The sequence below is a fragment of the Pseudophryne corroboree genome, chromosome 8 (genome assembly GCF_028390025.1).
Source record: "Pseudophryne corroboree isolate aPseCor3 chromosome 8, aPseCor3.hap2, whole genome shotgun sequence".
Classification (NCBI taxonomy): Eukaryota; Metazoa; Chordata; class Amphibia; order Anura; family Myobatrachidae; genus Pseudophryne; species Pseudophryne corroboree.
The window spans coordinates 377441332-377460557 of NC_086451.1; the positions used below are offsets into that span (position 1 = coordinate 377441332).

Genomic DNA, 19226 nt, shown 5'->3' on the forward strand with positions numbered 1-19226 from the left:
GTGTGCATAAGGTGTATATGAAACATAAATGAATTATGTGAATGCACACACACTTTTTTTAATGCACAAAGTTATAAAAAGTATTGTCTAAAATTACCTACAGGCTGGGTGTATAAGGTGTACATGTGACATAAATGTATTCTGTGCTTAGATTTAGGTCCCATCACCATAATATCTCATTATAGTATGCAATTATTCCAAAATACGGAAAAATCCCATATCCAAAATACCTCTGGTCCCAAGCATTTTGGATAAGGGATACTCAACCTGTAATAGCTATGTGGTATCAACAAGATTTAGTGTTTCACAAAACTGCTGAGCATTTCGTAAAAATTTTAAAACAAAAAAATTGACGATCTTGTCAGAGAAAATCAAAAAAATTTGAGATGTAGAGGTCTGTGTTTTTTTATACCGTAAAACATTTTTCAAGTATTTACCCTTTGGAAAATGCACGTTAAAAGTAATGACAGAACAATTCACTCAGACGGATTCATTCTTCAAGTGGTGGCTAAATAAGAGCGCCAGATCGCAAGCTGGGAATACACTAGTACTGATGCTGCCTCTCTCTATAATAGCTATACCAATTAAAACACCTACAGCACATCTGGCTAAACTCTCCATGTGGGGGTCTCATAAAAAGACAACACAGGCCTCCTTATTGCTTTGGTTCTGCCACAACCGGTTTGGCTTAGGTCTTTGCAGTGTTTTAAAACACCTGGAACCCATTTACATAAAAATCTCTGTAGGTCATTCCCACTTTGCAATCTTGCCAATTTTTTTATTCTTTAACACTTTATCTGGTGTGAGTTCTCTGATGACGGATGAGACAGGACTTCTGGCTGAAGCTTTTCTTGCATTCGTCACATCTAAAGGGTCTCTCTCCAGTGTGGATCCTTTGGTGCTGGATCAGCACGGAATTTTGGATAAAACTTTTGTCACACTCGTTGCACTTATAAGGCCTTTCCCCTGTATGTGTTCGCTGGTGGGTGATCAAGTGCGAGTTGCGGCTGAAGCTTTTGGAACAATGCGTGCACTTGTAAGGTCTTTCCCCCGTGTGAATACGGTGATGTTTAATCAAGTTAGATTTAACGGTAAAGCTTTTATCGCACTCGGAGCATTTGAATGGTCTTAGCTCTAGGGGCTTCCCCTGTCTGGGTGCCAGGGGAGTGTGGGAGAAGTTTTTTTCACAAAAGAACCAGCTATACGGACTGTCTATTTGATGTACTGCTCTGATGGGGCTTAAAGCTCTTTCATCGGAATTAGGTGTAGCAAACCCATTGGCCGACACATGTCTTGCCTTCCATTTGGATGCAGGATATAATTCTCCATTTATACTTTTACCAAAACACTGTGAGAGATCATACGTCATAGAAACAGGCTCCTGAAGACTCAGGTGGCCGTCCCATTTGTCTGCGTTCTCTTCTTCCATGCTGGTGTCTAGAGGGATATTGTCTGTTAATAGGTAGAATTGGTTTGTTATCATAGTGACCAAAATGTAAAAAATATCATAAATATTCAAGGATATTCTAACAAGACTTTTAAGAGAAATCAATTCAACTTGTTTATATAAAATAATAAATAACTATCAATTTATCGCCAGTCTGAAACGTGTTATAATAAAGAGAAAGAGGAGAAAGCACGGTGTAAAAAGTTAAGTGTATGTGCCAGAGAAAGATTACAGTCCTAACCTAGAGAAGGAGAGCATGGTATGTGCATGATGGAGAATGTGTGTATCATACTATTAAGTGGAGATTCTAATCTGTGATGCACCAGCCATAGTGACCCTTTTAGGTTTGTGAAATAAAGACAAGTAAATTCGCATCATAGTTTTCCTGCAGCTGTTTGACAACCGCTGCAGGAAAATCACATCACTACTCTTTACAGGTTAAATCAGCAATACGCAACCTGATGTGCTCCAGGGGCTGCACTGGGTGACCAATCGGCCTTTAAAAGGTCCACACATTACCCTTAATTTAAGACATTAAAACAACATTTTCAATCAGATAAAGAGACACCTATCTGTAACTAATAACACATCAAAAAAGGTAATAAAACAGTTTCTCAGCTATTCAATGGGTTCTCAAACTATTTTGCTCTGGGACCCTTTCAGACAATTTACAGGACCCCAGAAAGTCACTGCAGAATGGCCGGCCGCACGTGCACAGTAACACTGCAGAGGCAAAAAAGTGAAGTGACCGCTAATGTGATCAGTTCATCTCTTACACAATCGCAGGGACCAGCTCCTTTCGGAGACCCCACCCTGCATGTGTTTTCTTAATATATTCCTGAGAATGTTAAGTTTATACCGGCTGTGAAGGTTTTGGGGGTGGCAGGGAGACAATGGGCGACACAGGGAGGCAGTGGGTAACAGAGGAGGCAGTGGGCAGCATAAGGTGATGGGGAGGCTGTGGCTTGCTGGGAGATGCAGAGGGTGACTAGGGAGAGGCAAGGGGAAGACAGAGGGTGGTGTAGGGTGACGACAAAGGAAGGCAGAAGGTAACTAGGGAGAGGCAGTGGGTGACTAAAGAGAGGCAGAGGGAGGCATAGGATGATGGAGAGGCAGAGTGGCTTGGGAAAGCAGTGGGTGATGAGGCTGGCAGAGTGTGGCAGTGAGATGCAGAAGGTGGCAGTGGGAGAGAGGTTGAGGCAGTGGCTGCAGGGAGATGCAGAGGATGAATAGTGAGAGGTGGTGAGTGATGAGGATGGTAGTGGGGGACAGGGGAAAGGTAGATGGTTATAGGGGATGGCAGAGGATGACAGGGGGAGGCATAAGTTGGCAAATGGCTGATGGGATGGTAGAGAGTGACGGAGGCAGTGGGCAATGGAGGATGGCAGAGGGAGGCAGTGGGTGGCAAAGGGTGACTAGAGAGATGCTGTAGGTGTTTAATTAATGAATTTTACCCTGTTCCCCCTCCACAACCTACACTGTGTGCTCCCCTGTTCCCCCCCACCTACAGACACATCCTATAAAGTCTGTGCACAGTGCTCCCCTCCTTCCCCCTCATGCACCTCTGCTGCTGCTGCTCTCTGCCCCCCCCCCCCCCCCCCCTTCCCTTTCCCATACTGCATTTACAAGAAGTTCTACACAGACTCAGAGTCCTGCTTGCTGATAACTGGCTCCTCTGAGTCTGACTGCAGACTGCTGCTGGTTGCCTGTTTCATCAGCACGTTTCCTACAACTTGGAAGCACCAGGACCTGGATGCCTCCTTACTGCCAGACATGTGCCCCCTATGGATATGTGCATGTAGGTGAGGTAGCCAGGAGTGCAGCCTTATGGTGGCAGCATTGGCTTCTGGGCGGGACAGGAGAGGCAGAGCATTGGGGTGGGGGCGGAGCTACCTGATGACTCCTCAGATCTCTCATTCAGTGACTCAAGGAGTCTGAAAATCTGTTGAATTGTCCGTTACTTCAGACTCTTTAAATAACTGGATGAGAGATCAGAGAAGTCATCAACCTGACAGTCAGCACCACGGTACCAAGGTTCCCATACTGAAATGGTTACGACCCACTTTGGGTCACGAGGAAGAAAGAAAGTGGGAGGCCTTAGCTAAAGGCTCAAGGGGAGGCTCGCAAGAGGCCCTGAGGCCACTAGTTACCCAATTACTGGTTTAGTGGCTAACATTGGCTATGTTCTGCTTTAGCCCATCCCACTATAGACTTGGCCTCACATACATGGCCAGACAGCATGTTGAGAGATAGATAATTTTTTTAGGTTTAGGAATTTAGTTACTCACATGAGTTAAGATAGCTATTTTGTTCTTCTTCAGATTCTGCGCCACCCTGTAGATCATCATATTTTAATCTCGATAGAACATTTTGGTCCACACCAGTATAACCTTAAAAATATGAAACATGGTGGTCACAAACGCTCCTTCAAAACATCATTACATGGGGCGTCTACCTACCCTTTACATGCTCCCTGAAACAGTGCCACAATTCTAAAATATCCTTCTGGATTGATTCTGTATCTTCACAAAATCCTTTACATCACAGGTTCTAAGACTCGCCCCTAAGGACTCCAAACAGTTCATGTCTTCCAGGTCTCCTCACAGAATCACAAGTGAAGAGAGGCGGTCGTTAGGTCGACATGCATTAGGTCGACAACTGAAGGTTGACATACATTAGGTCGACATGGTCACTAGGTTGACGTGTACTAGGTCAACACGCAAAAAGGTCGACATGAGTTTTTCACCAATTTTTCCTTTTTTTCATACTTAACGATCCACGTGGACAACAATTGGGAAAAGTAACCTGTGCAGAGCATAGCGAGCCATGCGGTGCACTAATTGGGGTTCTTATCGTCACTTTACGAAGAAAATGACACCAAAAACAGTCAAAACACTCATGTCGACATTGTACATGTCGACCTAGTGACCATGTTGACCTAATGCATGCAGACTTTCAGTGGTCAACCCAATGTATGTCGACCTAAAGAACCACACCCACAAGTGAAATAATTGGCTACACCTGTGGATCTTTTAAAAAACGTGTCAGTGAGAAATGTCTACACTCGTGCACCTGCTAGCTGACGTGGAGAACGTGAGCAGTTTGGGGTTCTGAGGAGAGTTTGAGAACCACTGTGCTATATTAAAATAATGAATTACAATCTCTGGATACAAAACTACTCTGTTTTACTAACAGTGATTATACAAGAAAAAGGACCAAAAAAAAATAAAACCCCACCACCTGACATCTTTAAGACTTTATAGAAAAAAGCACAGAAGCTGGAAAAAAACTAAAGCATTATTTGAACACTGCCTAGTAGATATAAAGAGTTAATGAAAACCACACACAAAAAAAAAGAAAATAAACTAAAACAAAGTATGTAATAGTTGCAGCTGGGCATATATATATACAAATAAACTAAAGAAAACGTAAAGGATTAAAATTCCTTCAACAGTAAGTAGTTGCTAGAATGCTGACACTCTAAGGCTGGGGCCACACATAGCGGCCAAGCGGGTCCCGGGTTCTGTGTTCACACGGATCCTGTTCTGCGCGATCCCACAGAACAGGATCCGGCCAGTGACGCATGGGATTTCAATAAAACACAGTGTGGTGAACATACAATGTATGTGTTCTCATTGAAATCTCGCAGTCCTGTCCTCCGGCCCAACCACAGCATGCTGTGGTTGGAGCCGGCGGCAGTCTCCTTGTGGCCAAGCGGATTCCGCTGAACAGGATCCGCTTGGCCGCTATGTGTGGCCATAGCCTAATGTTGACAGGTTCAGTACGTCAACATGGACGAAACATCGACATGATGCCTATCTACTTTATTAACATATGAGCGTTAGAGTTGGACTGCAGTTAGGGTTAGGCTTAGGGCAAAATAGTACTGCCAACATGAATAATGTCAAAATTTTCTCAGTGTCGACATACTCAACGTCGGCAAAAGGCTCAATTGCAGTATTAACAAATTGCAGTTATTGCAATTATTCATTACAATCTTGCGGTTAAAAATATGATAAACTGATACAAATTCCCAATTTATTGTAATAGGCCTAGGGCAGTCCTGATGCCATGTTTCATAAAATTATATTTATGTACACAAGGCCTAATTCAGAGTTGTACGCTAATGTAATTGCGATTTTCTAGGCTACGGTATTGCGAATGTTAGAAGGGAAGCTTCCACCGAGAAATGAAAATAGACGCCCACTGGAGTGATTGCAAAACCATTTGCAACGCGTACACATTCCCAGTCTAGACGCAACAACAGGAAACATCGACACGAGTAGGTCTATGGTACGCAGACTGGCTGTGGCAGTAGCGACGCTGGCACCATGTTTCTCTGCGTATAGGACCGCAGCTGACAGCATATACACACTCCTAAAAAACGGCCATGCCACACCTGAGTTTTTGTCGCCACTCCCCGTTACCTCCAGTCATTCAGTATGCAAAGAAATCCTCACTGCGAGTGGAATCACAATGGAACATTTAAACACGCAATCTGGCGAAAACTTCAACATAACGAACAACTCTGAATTAGTCTCACTTTCACTTAAACCAAACCCCAAATATAAAGTAAAAAAAAATACATAGACACATGTGAAAGGGATGGATGGGTAATATACTGTATATGGGTACACATCTGTATGCGTTCACGGAAAACATCCCTAGTGTATACGTATGTGTGTATAAGTGATAGGGAATAGAGGGAAACAGTCAATTGCCGACATCAACACAATGCAGACATCAACAAATTTTCCCTCACTGCCATAAATTGTGGATAAGTGTGCAGCAGTGGCAATTCCAGCTGATTGGAAAACACCCATATCCCCGATATATTGAAAGATCGACTAGGACAGGTACAAATGTGAATGCATACATATTCTCTGTACAGCCAGGTGGAATATGTGTGTGCTATATGGATAGCGGTTAATAAATAATAAGTTTCAAGCCATTGGCCTTTATAAGATGCATGCTCTGCAGTAAACAAGAAAATGAAATCACTGTTTTAAGTTTAGATTGGACAACATTACAGTTTGCAGCAATATAGGCAAACCATGCCATATGAAGGCTTCATTCACCAGCAGTGGGACTGTCTGGCTGCATCAGGTCATCTGAAGAACAATGAGCTGTGTAGCGCAGAACTTCTTCCTGCTTGATCTTCAGTAATATATTCGGATTGACTGTAGGGTAACCTGAAAACATGGAAGCAATACATTCATATACAGTGCCAAGAAAAGGTATTCACCCCCATAATAATTTTTTTTTATATTGTTACAATTATTACAAAAACAATTGGGAAATGGCATTATTACTATTCACAAAGTCCCACCAAAAAAGATAGATCACATTACATCAAAGTGATAACAAATTAAATCAGAATTTATTACAAGTCTTTATCCTAATTTAACCCGCTCTGGTGGCTATCAGTAGTCTTTTAGGATAAGTCTCTATGAGCTTTGAACACAGATAGAGACATATTTGTCCATTGTTCCATGCACAACTGCTCAAACTGGGCCAGGTGGATATTAAGTTTAGGCTTTGCTAGAGTTTAGTGATGGACAGTAAGTTTATGGTTTGCCACAGTCATACCACTTACCGTATCTGAGATCCTTCCCGGATACATCCCGGCTGAGACCCCAGGCGGCCCAACCCAGCTTATTGCCTGGTTGGTGACATCACGGCTGACGCCTTGCTTGAGCGGTGCTTTGCGATGAGATGATCTCCAAGCACCACCTCTTCCTATTCAGTGAATGGGTGCCAGGTGGCATTGACCCGGCTTATCTGTTCACATTGCACCGCAAGCCGGGTTGAACACGTGATCAACCCTGCTCGCTACCAGGGTTGTAATACCAGGTGGATCGATATGGATTATTTCAACTGGCCCCTTTCAGACTTTCTACAACCCTGGTTGCTGCGCGGTCACGTGCAATAACCCAAGTTATTGTTGGTGGTCTGAAAGGGATATAAGTTTAGGCTTTGCAGGAGTTTAGTGATTGCCAGTAAGTTTAGGCTTTGCCACAGTAGGTTTAGGTTTTGCTACAGTTTAGCGATGGACAGCAAGTTTAGGCTTTGCCAGTTTTTGGCATTATGTTCATGACTCTGACAGGGCAACTGAAAGACATCTATGTTTAATAATGTAGAGCAGGGGTGTCCAACCTTTCACCTTCCCTGGGCCACATTAGAAGATGAAAATTTGGTTTGGGCCGCACATAAAATAAAATAACAGTAACGATACCTGATCATCCAAAAAAACCATAGAAAACATAGTTAACATATTAAACTTACTTGGAAATGAAGTTAGTGAGATGTTTGACCCTGTTTCTCAGCCACCAATGCATCCGCCCCCCACACGCACACTGTAGTCCTCTTCCTCTCCTCTTCCTCTCCCTCCCCCCCCCCCCCCCTCCACACTGTGCTTCTTCAAGGGCCCACAAATTTCTCCCGCTGGGCTGAGCTCCGTGCTGCTGTCACGTGTGCCACTATGCAGTAGAGGAGGGCTACACTGTGACTGACAGCGGACCCCAAACCCCCCCCCACCAGGACACATTGTACTGCAGTGGCACCTGACTTCATCCTCGTTACCCCCTCCCCCCGAACCAATCTGTACTGTGGAGTTTAGACACCGCCGGCCTCATTTTACTGCTGCAGCGCTGGACATCAAGTCCATCCCAGCGCCCAAGAAACCCCCCGGACTTTCTTGGGCGTGGCGCTGGACTTCAGACCAGACCCTTCCTTCCCCCGACACTGTACAGCGGTTCAGACCTCCTCTCCCCCCCCCCCGGGACACTGTACAGCGGCGCGGGCCGTGGCCACGGACTTCAGATCCCGATTCCCCCCCCCCAACCCGGACACTGTACAGCGGTGCGGCCACGGACTTCAGACACCCCCCCCCTCCCCCCGGCTCACTTACGAGTTCTTGTAGAACCAATTTCTCCGCTGGGCTCCTCTACTCTCGTGCTGCTCAGTCACGTGTGCCGCTATGCAGCGGAGGAGGGCTACACTGTGACTGACAGCGGAGAGGGCGTGAGCTGGTGCTGGTCCCAGCGGCAGCAATCCAATCAGGATGTGCTGACAGCCTGCTGGGGCCGGCTCAGCTTCACATGTGGTGTCCGTACTCTGCAAAATAAAAAAAAAATGGATGGGGCGGGTGAAGCGCGCTGGCATCACCGTTGTGATGTGCCCTGGCCGCAAGCGCCGGCAGTGTAACTTGAAACTTTAGAATTTCTTTAAAAAATTAAAAATTGCACTGGGCCGCATTACTAGCCGACCTGGGCCGCATGCGGGCCGCGGGTTGGACAAGCTTGCTCTAGAATATAAGAGGAAACATTTTGTGCAAAACAAGACCTGCCCTGGGCTTACTCTTCGTGTGTGTTGATTCTAACGTTGGAGGGTTGACTTTTGACGTCACACACCCGCCCAGCATTCACCCAGCCACGCCTGCATTGTCCCTGGCATGCCTGCATTTTTCTAAGAACTCCCTGAAAACGGTCAGTTGACACCCAGAAACGCCCCTCTCCTGTCAATCTTCTTGCAGCCGCCAGTGCGAATGAAAACGTCGCTAGAACCTGTGCAAAACCACAAAAGCCTTTGTACCCGTACGTCGCTCCTGCGCATTGCGGTGCATACGCATGCACAGAAATGCAGATTTTTAGCCTGATCACTGCGCTGCGAACAACAGCAGCTAGCGATCAACTCAGAATGAGGGCCAATGTCTTACAAAGGCATTGTATGTGACTTGTTGCTAGCTACAGCGCTGGTTATACCCTCAGACAGGAGAGGGATCCTGTATTGGATGGTCTCTGTTTTCAAATATTACAAACAAACAGACCATCCCACCAGCACCTGTACTGGAACCACCTTGGGTGTCTTCCTTTTCTCAGGTTATGATTCAGCTCGTTGATTGCATGTCAGCTCTTACTCTGTCTCCTGCAATGGGCATACCTCCCAACATGACCCTCTCCAGGAGGAACAGAATGCTCTGCTAATGGACTACCCTCTTAATTTATGATTGCCATCCACTGTGGTGAAACACCTTTCTTATCCATTAGCCTGTTCAACACAGGTGCCTGCAATCATAAATTAAGAGAACAGTCCAGAAGCAGAGCATTGTGTCCCTCCTGGAGAGGGTCATGTTGGGAGGTATGCAATGGGGTTTCTGTGATGTATATAGGGGGTCATTCCGAGTTGTTCGCTCGTTATATTTTTCTCGCAACGGAGCGATTAGTCGCTAATGCGCATGCGCAATGTCCGCAGTGCGACTGCGCCATGTAAATTTGCTATGCAGTTAGGTATTAAACTCACGACATTACGAGGTTTTTTCATCGTTATGGTGATCGTAATGTGATTGACAGGAAGTGGGTGTTTCTGGGCGGAAACTGGCCGTTTTATGGGTGTGTGCGAAAAAACGCTACCGTTCTGGGAAATACGCGGGAGTGGCTGGAGAAACGGAGGAGTGTCTGGCCGAACGCTGGGAGTGTTTGTGACGTCAAACCAGGAACGAAACTGACTGAACTGATCGCAGTTGCCGAGTAAGTGTGGAGCTACTCAGAAACTGCTAAGAAGTGTCTATTCGCAATTTTGCCAATCTTTCGTTCGCAATTTTGATAAGCTAAGATTCACTCCCAGTAGGCGGCGGCTTAGCGTGTGCAAAGCTGCTAAAAGCAGCTTGCGAGCGAACAACTCGGAATGAGGGCCATAGTTCCCATTGCTGTATATGTGTTCTGGTGGAAGGTTACAATGGATCTTAGTTGTGGTTGTATTAGGTGGCGTAAGAATCTCTTTCTGTTTTCTTTGGTTTCCTGTAGTTCTCCAGTAAAGAAGCATGCAACACTCACTGTGTCCTGGTTACATAAAAAACTCTTATTGAAATCTATGTCACAGATTTTACACTGGCGACGAGGATTAAACACTTCTTCTGCATTGCTCCAGGCAGAGTCAGACTGGCCCACATGGGAACAAATGAAACCACCGGTAGGCCCCACTACCTGTGGCCCTCCTCCTCCTCTAGAGATCATGTTCCAGTCCCTATCATAGTGCACATGAATTACTGTATGCATTATACATATGCTACATTATACTTCATAAGAAAATGGTTTATTATATATTTACCATGGGGCACAGAACATGTACTCTGTAATGGTTAGCCAAACCTCTGTGGTGGCTGGCCACACCCTTAAGCATGGGCCCCTACAACAGCATCCCCCCGGTGGGCCTTTCATTCCCCAGTCTGACACTGGCTCCAGGGATCCGTGGAGCACCAGTGGGATGACACAGCACAATTGTGGGGTGCAAAAAGGAGCAACTCATTCAGACTGCCAGCACCACCTAACCTGAATAAAAGGAGCACGTGTGTTATATCTTTCATTTTCTAAGGAAGGGAGGACAAAGTATAAAGGAAAAATTTCAGGATATATTGGCACAATAGCTGCATTTGATGGTACTATAGAGGGGATGCAGTCATTTTACCTTCAATCAAAATCCCGACTGTCAAAATCCCGACAGCAATTGACCGATGGTCAAAATCCTGACAAGGTTAAAATCCCGACAAGGTCAAAATACCGACATGTAAAATGCCGACAGGTCAAAATGCCGTCATGAGTTTTTCATGATTTTTTTCATTGAAACCGACTTGTTTATACTTTACCATCCCAGTGGACCAGGAGGCGGAATATAATATATAATGCCCGAAGCATGGCGAGCGCAGCGAGCTATGCGAGGGGACGCAGTACACGTATATGGTACCTATGTCGACATACACACAAAAAAACAATGAAAACCGCATGTTGGAATTTTGACATGTCAGCATTTTACATATCAGTATTTTGACCTTGTCGGTATTTTAAATGTTGGTATTTTGTCCATGTCGGGATTTTGACCTTGTCGGGATTTTGACCGTTGGTCAATTGCTGTCGGGATTTTTGACCATCGGGATTTTGATTGGAGGTATTTCATACCGATCCCCAATAGAGGACTGGGCTACATATATTGAAAGAGTGGACTTATACAGTTCAGCTAATTCAGTGCAAGGAGACAAGAAGGTGCCAGTCTTATGCTGGCCATACACTTGTGCGATGCCCCACGACGCGACATCGCGGGGCATCGCACCAGCAGTTCAGGTGCGATGAAATTGCACTTGAACTGCCAAAGTGATTACCATGCGATCATGTGATAGATCGCATAGTAATCACATGCGGGTGCCCATCACACATCGCAGTGCAATATATCTCATGTGGGCTTAAAACCACATGCGATCGCACTGCGATGCAAGAAATATTAAGCGCAGCATATAATATCTTGAGACGAGATATTCGACCGGCGTGCCCGCGCATCGGCTCTCAAGGTACTAAAATGTGCATACAATCCTTTGATTTTTCTCACAGATGTGGTCGAAATCGAAGGCTAGTACCCCTTTTCCACTAGCTTTTTTAAACCCGGGTAAATGCGCGGGGGCGCACAGTTACCCGTGTTTTTCCCTAGTGATCCGGGAATCCCACCCGGGTAGTTCAACCCGGCTAGCTGTCTAGTGTGAACGGGAGCCGTGTCGAGGCGACACGGGTCCCGTCCACAGTGCATAGGGAGGGCGGCGCTGGGAGATCATGTGATATCCCAGCGCCGCCGCTGCCGTGTCACTAGCGCGTCACCAACCCGGCAATTGCCGGGTTGGTGAGCGCTGTCTGCAGGGGGCTGTAGCACGGGTCGCAGCCGTGTCAGGCGACACGGCTGCGACCCGTGCTACACTAGTGGAAAAGGGGTATCAGTGTAATACAGTTTGCTGAAGAGTTTAATAGCACCTGAAAAGCCAGCCAACAAGTCATTTACTGACATTGTGGATATTTTACAAAAGCACTTAAACCCTAAACCAGGGGTGTCCAACCTTTCACCTTCCCTGGGCCACATTAGAAGATGAAAATTTGGTTTGGGCCGCACATAAAATAAAATAACAGTAACGATACCTGATCATCCAAAAAAACCATAGAAAACATAGTTAACATATTAAACTTACTTGGAAATGAAGTTAGTGAGATGTTTGACCCTGTTTCTCAGCCACCAATGCATCCGCCCCCCACACGCACACTGTAGTCCTCTTCCTCTCCTCCTCCTCTCCCTCCCCCCCCCCCCCCCCCTCCACACTGTGCTTCTTCAAGGGCCCACAAATTTCTCCCGCTGGGCTGAGCTCCGTGCTGCTGTCACGTGTGCCACTATGCAGTAGAGGAGGGCTACACTGTGACTGACAGCAGACCCCAAACCCCCCCCCACCAGGACACATTGTACTGCAGTGGCACCTGACTTCATCCTCGTTACCCCCTCCCCCCGAACCAATCTGTACTGTGGAGTTTAGACACCGCCGGCCTCATTTTACTGCTGCAGCGCTGGACATCAAGTCCATCCCAGCGCCCAAGAAACCCCCCGGACACTGTATTGCGGCGTGGCGCTGGACTTCAGACCAGACCCTCCCCTCCCCCGACACTGTACAATGGTTCAGACCTCCTCTCCCCCCCCCCCGGGACACTGTACAGCGGCTCGGGCCGTGGCCACGGACTTCAGATCCCGATTTTTTTTTTCCCGGACACTGTACAGCGGCGCGGCCACGGACTTCAGACACCCCCCCCCTGGCTCACTTACGAGTTCTTGTAGAACCAATTTCTCCGCTGGGCTCCTCTACTCTCGTGCTGCTCAGTCACGTGTGCCGCTATGCAGCGGAGGAGGGCTACACTGTGACTGACAGCGGAGAGGGCGTGAGCTGGTGCTGGTCCCAGCGGCAGCAATCCAATCAGGATGTGCTGACAGCCTGCTGGGGCCGGCTCAGCTTCACATGTGGTGTCCGTACTCTGCAAAATAAAAAAAAAATGGATGGGGCGGGTGAACCGTTGTGATGTGCCCCGGCCGCAAGCGCCGGCAGTGTAACTTGAAACTTTAGAATTTCTTAAAAAATTAAAAATTGCACTGGGCCGCATTACTAGCCGACCTGGGCCGCATGCGGCCCGCGGGCCGCGGGTTGGACAAGCCTGATGTAGAGTGACTACAGTGTTGCTCCTGAGCTGTGCTTCCTTTCCAGTTTGAGCTTTTGTGTAGAAAAAATATGTTTTCATCCAAGATTTGGCTGTAATACAAATATGCAGCAGTAAATAAGATTTTACTCACCGGTAAATCTATTTCTCGTAGTCCGTAGTGGATGCTGGGGACTCCGTAAGGACCATGGGGATTAGCGGCTCCGCAGGAGACTGGGCACAAATAAAGAAAGCTTTAGGACTACCTGGTGTGCACTGGCTCCTCCCACTAAGACCCTCCTCCAGACCTCAGTTAGGATACTGTGCCCGGAAGAGCTGACACAAATAGGAAGTATTTTGAATCCCGGGTAAGACTCATACCAGCCACACCAATCACACCGTATAACTCGTGATACAATACCCAGTTAACAGTATGATAACAACTGAGCCTCTCAACAGATGGCTCAACAATAACCCTTTAGTTAGGCAATAACTATATACAAGTATTGCAGACAATCCGCACTTGGGATGGGTGCCCAGCATCCACTACGGACTACGAGAAATAGATTTACCGGTGAGTAAAATCTTATTTTCTCTAACGTCCTAAGTGGATGCTGGGGACTCCGTAAGGACCATGGGGATTATACCAAAGCTCCCAAACGGGCGGGAGAGTGCGGATGACTCTGCAGCACCGAATGAGCAAACTCTAGATCCTCCTCAGCCAGGGTATCAAACTTGTAGACTCTTGCAAGAGTGTTTGACCCCGACCAAGTAACAGCTCGGCAAATTTGTAAAGCAGAGACCCCTCGGGCAGCCGCCCAAGAAGAGCCCACTTTCCTCGTGGAATGGGCTTTTACAGATTTAGGGTGCGACAGTCCAGCCGCAGAATGTGCAAGTTGAATCGTGCTACTGATCCAGCGAGCAATAGTCTGCTTAGAAGCAGGAGCACCCAGCTTGTTGGGTGCATACAGGATAAATAGCGAGTCAGTCTGTCTGACTCCAGCCGTCCTGGAAACATATATTTTTCAGGGCCCTGACTACGTCCAGAAAACTTGGAATCCTCCAAGTCCCAAGTAGCCGCAGGCACCACAATAGGTTGGTTCACATGAAAAACTGATACCACCTTAGGAAGGAATTGGGAACGAGTCCTCAATTCCGCCTTATCCATATAAAATACAGATAAGGGCTTTTGCATGACAAAACCGCCAATTCTGATACACGCCTGGCCGACGCCAAGGCCCACAGCATGACCACTTTCCACGTGAGGTATTGTAGCTCCACGGATTTAAGTGGCTCAACTCAATGCGACTTCAGGAAATCCAACACTACGTTGAGATCCCACGGTGCCACTGGAGGCACAAACGGGGGCTGACTATGCAGCACTCCCTTAACAAAAGTCCGAACTTCAGGCAGTGAAGCCAGTTCTATTTTGGGAGAAAATCGATAGAGCCGAAATCTGGACCTTCATGGAACCCAATTTTAGGCCAATAGTCACCTCTGACTGTAGGAAGTGCAGAAATCGACCTAGCTGACATTTCTCCTTTGGGGCCTTCCTGGCCTCACAGCACGCAACATATTTCCACCATATGCGGTGATAATGGTTTGCGTTCACTTATTTCCTAGCTTTAAATAGCGTAGGGATAACTTCCTCCGAAATGCCCTTTTCCTTCAGGATCCGGCGTTCAACCGCCATGCCGTCAAACGCAGCCGCGGTACGTCTTGGAACAGACAGGCCCCCTGCTGCAGCAGGTCCTGTCTGAGCGGCAGAGGCCATGGGTCCTCTGAGATCATTTCTTGGAGTTCTGGTTACCAAGCTCTTCTTGGCCAACCCGGAACAATGAGTATAGTTCTTACTCCTCTCCTTCTTATTATTCTCATTACCCTGGGTAAGAGAGGCAGAGAAGGGAACACATACACCGACTGGTACACCCACGGTGTTACCAGAGCGTCCACAGCTATCGCCTGAGGGTCCCTTGACCTGGCGCAATATCTTTGTAGCTTTTTGTTGAGGCGGGACGCCATCATGTCCACCTGTGGCCTTTCCCAATGGTGTACAATCATTTGGAAGACTTCTGGATGAAGTCCCCACTCTCCCGGGTGGAGGTAGTGTCTTCTGAGAAAGTCTGCTTCTCAGTTGTCCACCCTGGGAATGAACACTGCTGACAGTGCTAACACATGATTTTCCGCCCATCGGAGAATCCTTGTGGCTTCTGCCATCGCCATCCTGCTTCTTGTGCCGCCCTGTCGGTTTACATGAGCGACCGCCGTGATGTTGTCTGACTGGATCAGCACCGGCCGGTGTTGAAGCAGGGGTCTAGCCTGACTTAGGGCATTGTAAATGGCCCTTAGTTCCAGAATATTTATGTGTAGGGAAGTCTCCTGACTTTTCCATAGCCTTGGAAGTTTCTTCCCTGTGTGACTGCCCCCCAGCCTTGAAGGCTGGCATCCGTGGTCACCAGGACCCAGTCCTGTATGCCGAATCTGCGGCCCCCTAGAAGATGAGCACTGTGCAGCCACCACAACAGCGACACCCTGGCCCTTGGAGACAGGGTTATCCGCCGATGCATCTGAAGATGCGACCCGGACCACTTGTCCAACAGATCCCACTGGAAAATCCTTGCATGGGACCTGGCGAATGGAATTTCTTCGTAAGAAGCTACCATCCTTCCCAGGGCTCGCGTGCATTGATGCACCGACACCTGTATACGTATTAGGAGGTCTCTGTCTAGAGACGACAACTCCTTGGACTTCTCCTCTGGGAGAAACCCTTTTTATCCTGTTCTGTGTCCAGAACCATACCCAGGAACAGTAGACGCGTCGTAGGAACCAGCTGCGACTTTGGAATATTCAGAATCCAGCCGTGCTGTTGTAGCACTTCCCGAGATAGTGCTACTCCGCCGAACAACTGCTCCCTGGACCTCGCCTTTATAAGGAGATCGTCCAAGTACGGGATAATTATTTCGGCCATTACCTTGGTAAATACCTCTGTGCCGGGGGCCGACCAACGGCAACGTCTGGAATTGGTAATGACAATCCTGTACCACAATTTTGAGGTACTCCTGGTGAAGAGGGTAAATAGGGACATGCAGGTAAGCATCCTTGATGTCCAGTGATACCATGAAATTCTCCAGGCTTGCAATAATCGCCCTGAGCGATTCCATTTTGAACTTGAACCTTCGTATATAAGTGTTCAAGGCATTCAATTTTAGAATGGGTCTCACGGAACCGTCTGGTTTCGGTACCACAACATTTTGGAATAGTAACCCCGGCCTTGTTGAAGGAGGGGTACCTTGATTTCACCTGCTGGAAGTACAGCTTGTGAATTGCCGCCAGTACTACCTTTCTCCGAGGGCAGCAGGCAAGGCTGATGTGAGGTAACGGCGAGGGGGAGTCGCCTCGAACTCCAGCCTGTATCCCTGTGATACTATTTGCAGAACCTAGGGATCCACCTGTGGGCAAGCCCACTGGTCCCTGAAGTTCCCGAGACGCGCCCCTACCGCACCTGTCTCCACCTGTGGAGCCCCAACGTCATGCGGTGGACTCAGAGGAAGCGGGGGAAGATTTTTTAATCCTGGGAACTGGCTGCTGGTGCAGCTTTTTCCTTCTTCCCTTGTCTCTGTGCAGAAAGGAAGCGCCTTTGACCCGCTTGCTTTTCTGAGGCCGAAAGGACCGTACCTGAAAATACAGTGCTTTCTTAGGCTGTGAGGAAACCTGAGGTAAAAATTTTTCTTCCCAGCTGTTGCTGTGGATACGAGGTCCCAGAGACCATCCCCAAACCATTCCTCACCCTTATAAGGCAGAATCTCCATGTGCCTTTTATAGGCAGCATCACCTGTCCACTGCCGGGTTTCTAATACCCTCCTGGCAGAATGGACATTGCATTAATTCTGGATGCCAGCCGGCAAATATCCCTCTGTGCATCCTTTATATCTAAGACGACGTCTTTAATATGCTCTATGTTAGCAAACTATTATCCCTGTCTTAGAGTTTTAATATTATCTGACTGGGTATCAGACCACGCTGCAGCAGCACTATTTATGCTGAGGCAATTGCAGGTCTCAGTATATAACCTGAGTGTGTATTTACAGACTTCAGGATAGCCTCCTGCTTTTTATCAGCAGGCTCCTTCAAGGTGGCCGTATCCTAAGACGGCAGTGCCACCTTTTTTGACAAACGTGTGAGCGCCTTATCCACCCTAAGGGATATCTCCCAACGTGACCTATCCTCTGGCGGGAAAGGGTACGCCATCAGTAACTTTTTTGAAATTACCAGTTTCTTATCGGGGGAACCCACGCTACTTTACACACTTCATTCATTCATCTGATGGGGGAACAAAACACTGGCTGCTTTTTCTCCCCAAAAATAAAACCCCTTTTATGTGGTACTTGGGTTCATGTCAGAAATGCGTAACACATTTTTCATTGCCGAGATCATGTAACGGATGCTCCTAGTGGATTGTGTATATGTCTCAACCTCGTCGACACTGGAGTCAGACTCCGTGTCGACATCTGTGTCTGCCATCTGAGGTAACGGGCGCTTTATTGAGCCCCTGATGGCCTTTGAGACGCCTGGGCAGGCGCGGGCTGAGAAGCCGGCTGTCCCACCGCTGTTTTACGTCATCCAGCCTTCTATGTAAGGAGTTGACATTGTCGGTTAATACCTTCCACCTATCCATCCACTCTGGTGTCGGCCCCACAGGGGGCGACATCCCATTTATCGGCCTCTGCTCCACCTCCACGTAACCTTCCTCATCCCACATGTCGACACAGCCGTACCGACACACAGCACACACACAGGGAATGCTCTGACTGAGGACAGGACCCCACAAAGTCCTTTGGGGAGACAGAGAGAGAGTATGCCAGCACACACCAGAGCGCTATATAATGCAGGGATAAACACTATAACTGAGTGAAGTTTCTCCCAATAGCTGCTTGTATAAACAATATTGCGCCTAAATTTAGTGCCCCCCCTCTCTTTTTAACCCTTTGAGCGTGAAAACTACAGGGGAGAGCCTGGGGAGCTGTCTTCCAGCTGCACTGTGAAGAGAAAATGGCGCCAGTGTGCTGAGGGAGATAGCTCCGCCCCTTTTTCGCGGACTTTTCTCCCGCTTTTTTATTGATTCTGGCAGGGGTATTTATCACATATATAGCCTCTGGGGCTATATATTGTGATATATTTGCCTGCCAAGGTGATTTTATTGCTGCTCAGGGCGCCCCCCCCCCAGCGCCCTGCACCCTCAGTGACCAGAGTGTGAAGTGTGTATGAGGAGCAATGGCGCACAGCTGCAGTGCTGTGCGCTACCTTGGTGAAGACTGATGTCTTCTGCCGCCGATTTTCCAGACTCTTATTGCTTCGGCTCTGTAAGGGGGCCGGTGGCGCGGCTCCGGGATCGAACATCAATGGCCGGTTCCATGCGGTCGATCCCTCTGGAGCTAATGGTGTCCAGTAGCCCAAGAAGCCCAAGCTACCACCAGTTAGGTAGGTTCGCTTCTTCTCCCCTTAGTCCCTCGCTGCAGTGAGTCTGTTGCCAGCAGATCTCACTGTAAAATAAAAAACCTAAAATATACTTTCTTTCTAGGAACTCAGGAGAGCCCCTAGTGTGCATCCAGCTCAGCCGGGCACAAGAATCTAACTGAGGTCTGGAGGAGGGTCTTAGTGGGAGGAGCCAGTGCACACCAGGTAGTCCTAAAGCTTTCTTTAGTTGTGCCCAGTCTCCTGCGGAGCCGCTAATCCCCATGGTCCTTACGGAGTCCCCAGCATCCACTTAGGACGTTAGAGAAATCTTCTAATCG

General features: G+C 47.7%; 1 protein-coding gene across 3 annotated transcripts in view; it reads right to left on the minus strand.

The window, feature by feature from the left end:
• Positions 1–754: 754 nt before the first annotated feature.
• LOC134949170 (zinc finger protein interacting with ribonucleoprotein K-like) overlaps positions 755–19226 on the minus strand; it is an 82251-nt gene continuing 63779 nt past the window's right edge. For 2 of the 3 annotated variants that reach the window (XM_063937593.1, XM_063937592.1), the window contains 3 exons: positions 6526–6639; positions 3736–3837; positions 755–1452 (listed from right to left, as the gene is read on the minus strand). In XM_063937593.1, the coding sequence (XP_063793663.1) occupies positions 794–1452; positions 3736–3837; positions 6526–6639 (875 nt within the window). In that variant the 3' untranslated portion in view covers positions 755–793. The remainder of the gene's footprint in view (positions 1453–3735; positions 3838–6525; positions 6640–19226) is intronic. The other variant, XM_063937594.1, reaches the window with a different exon arrangement.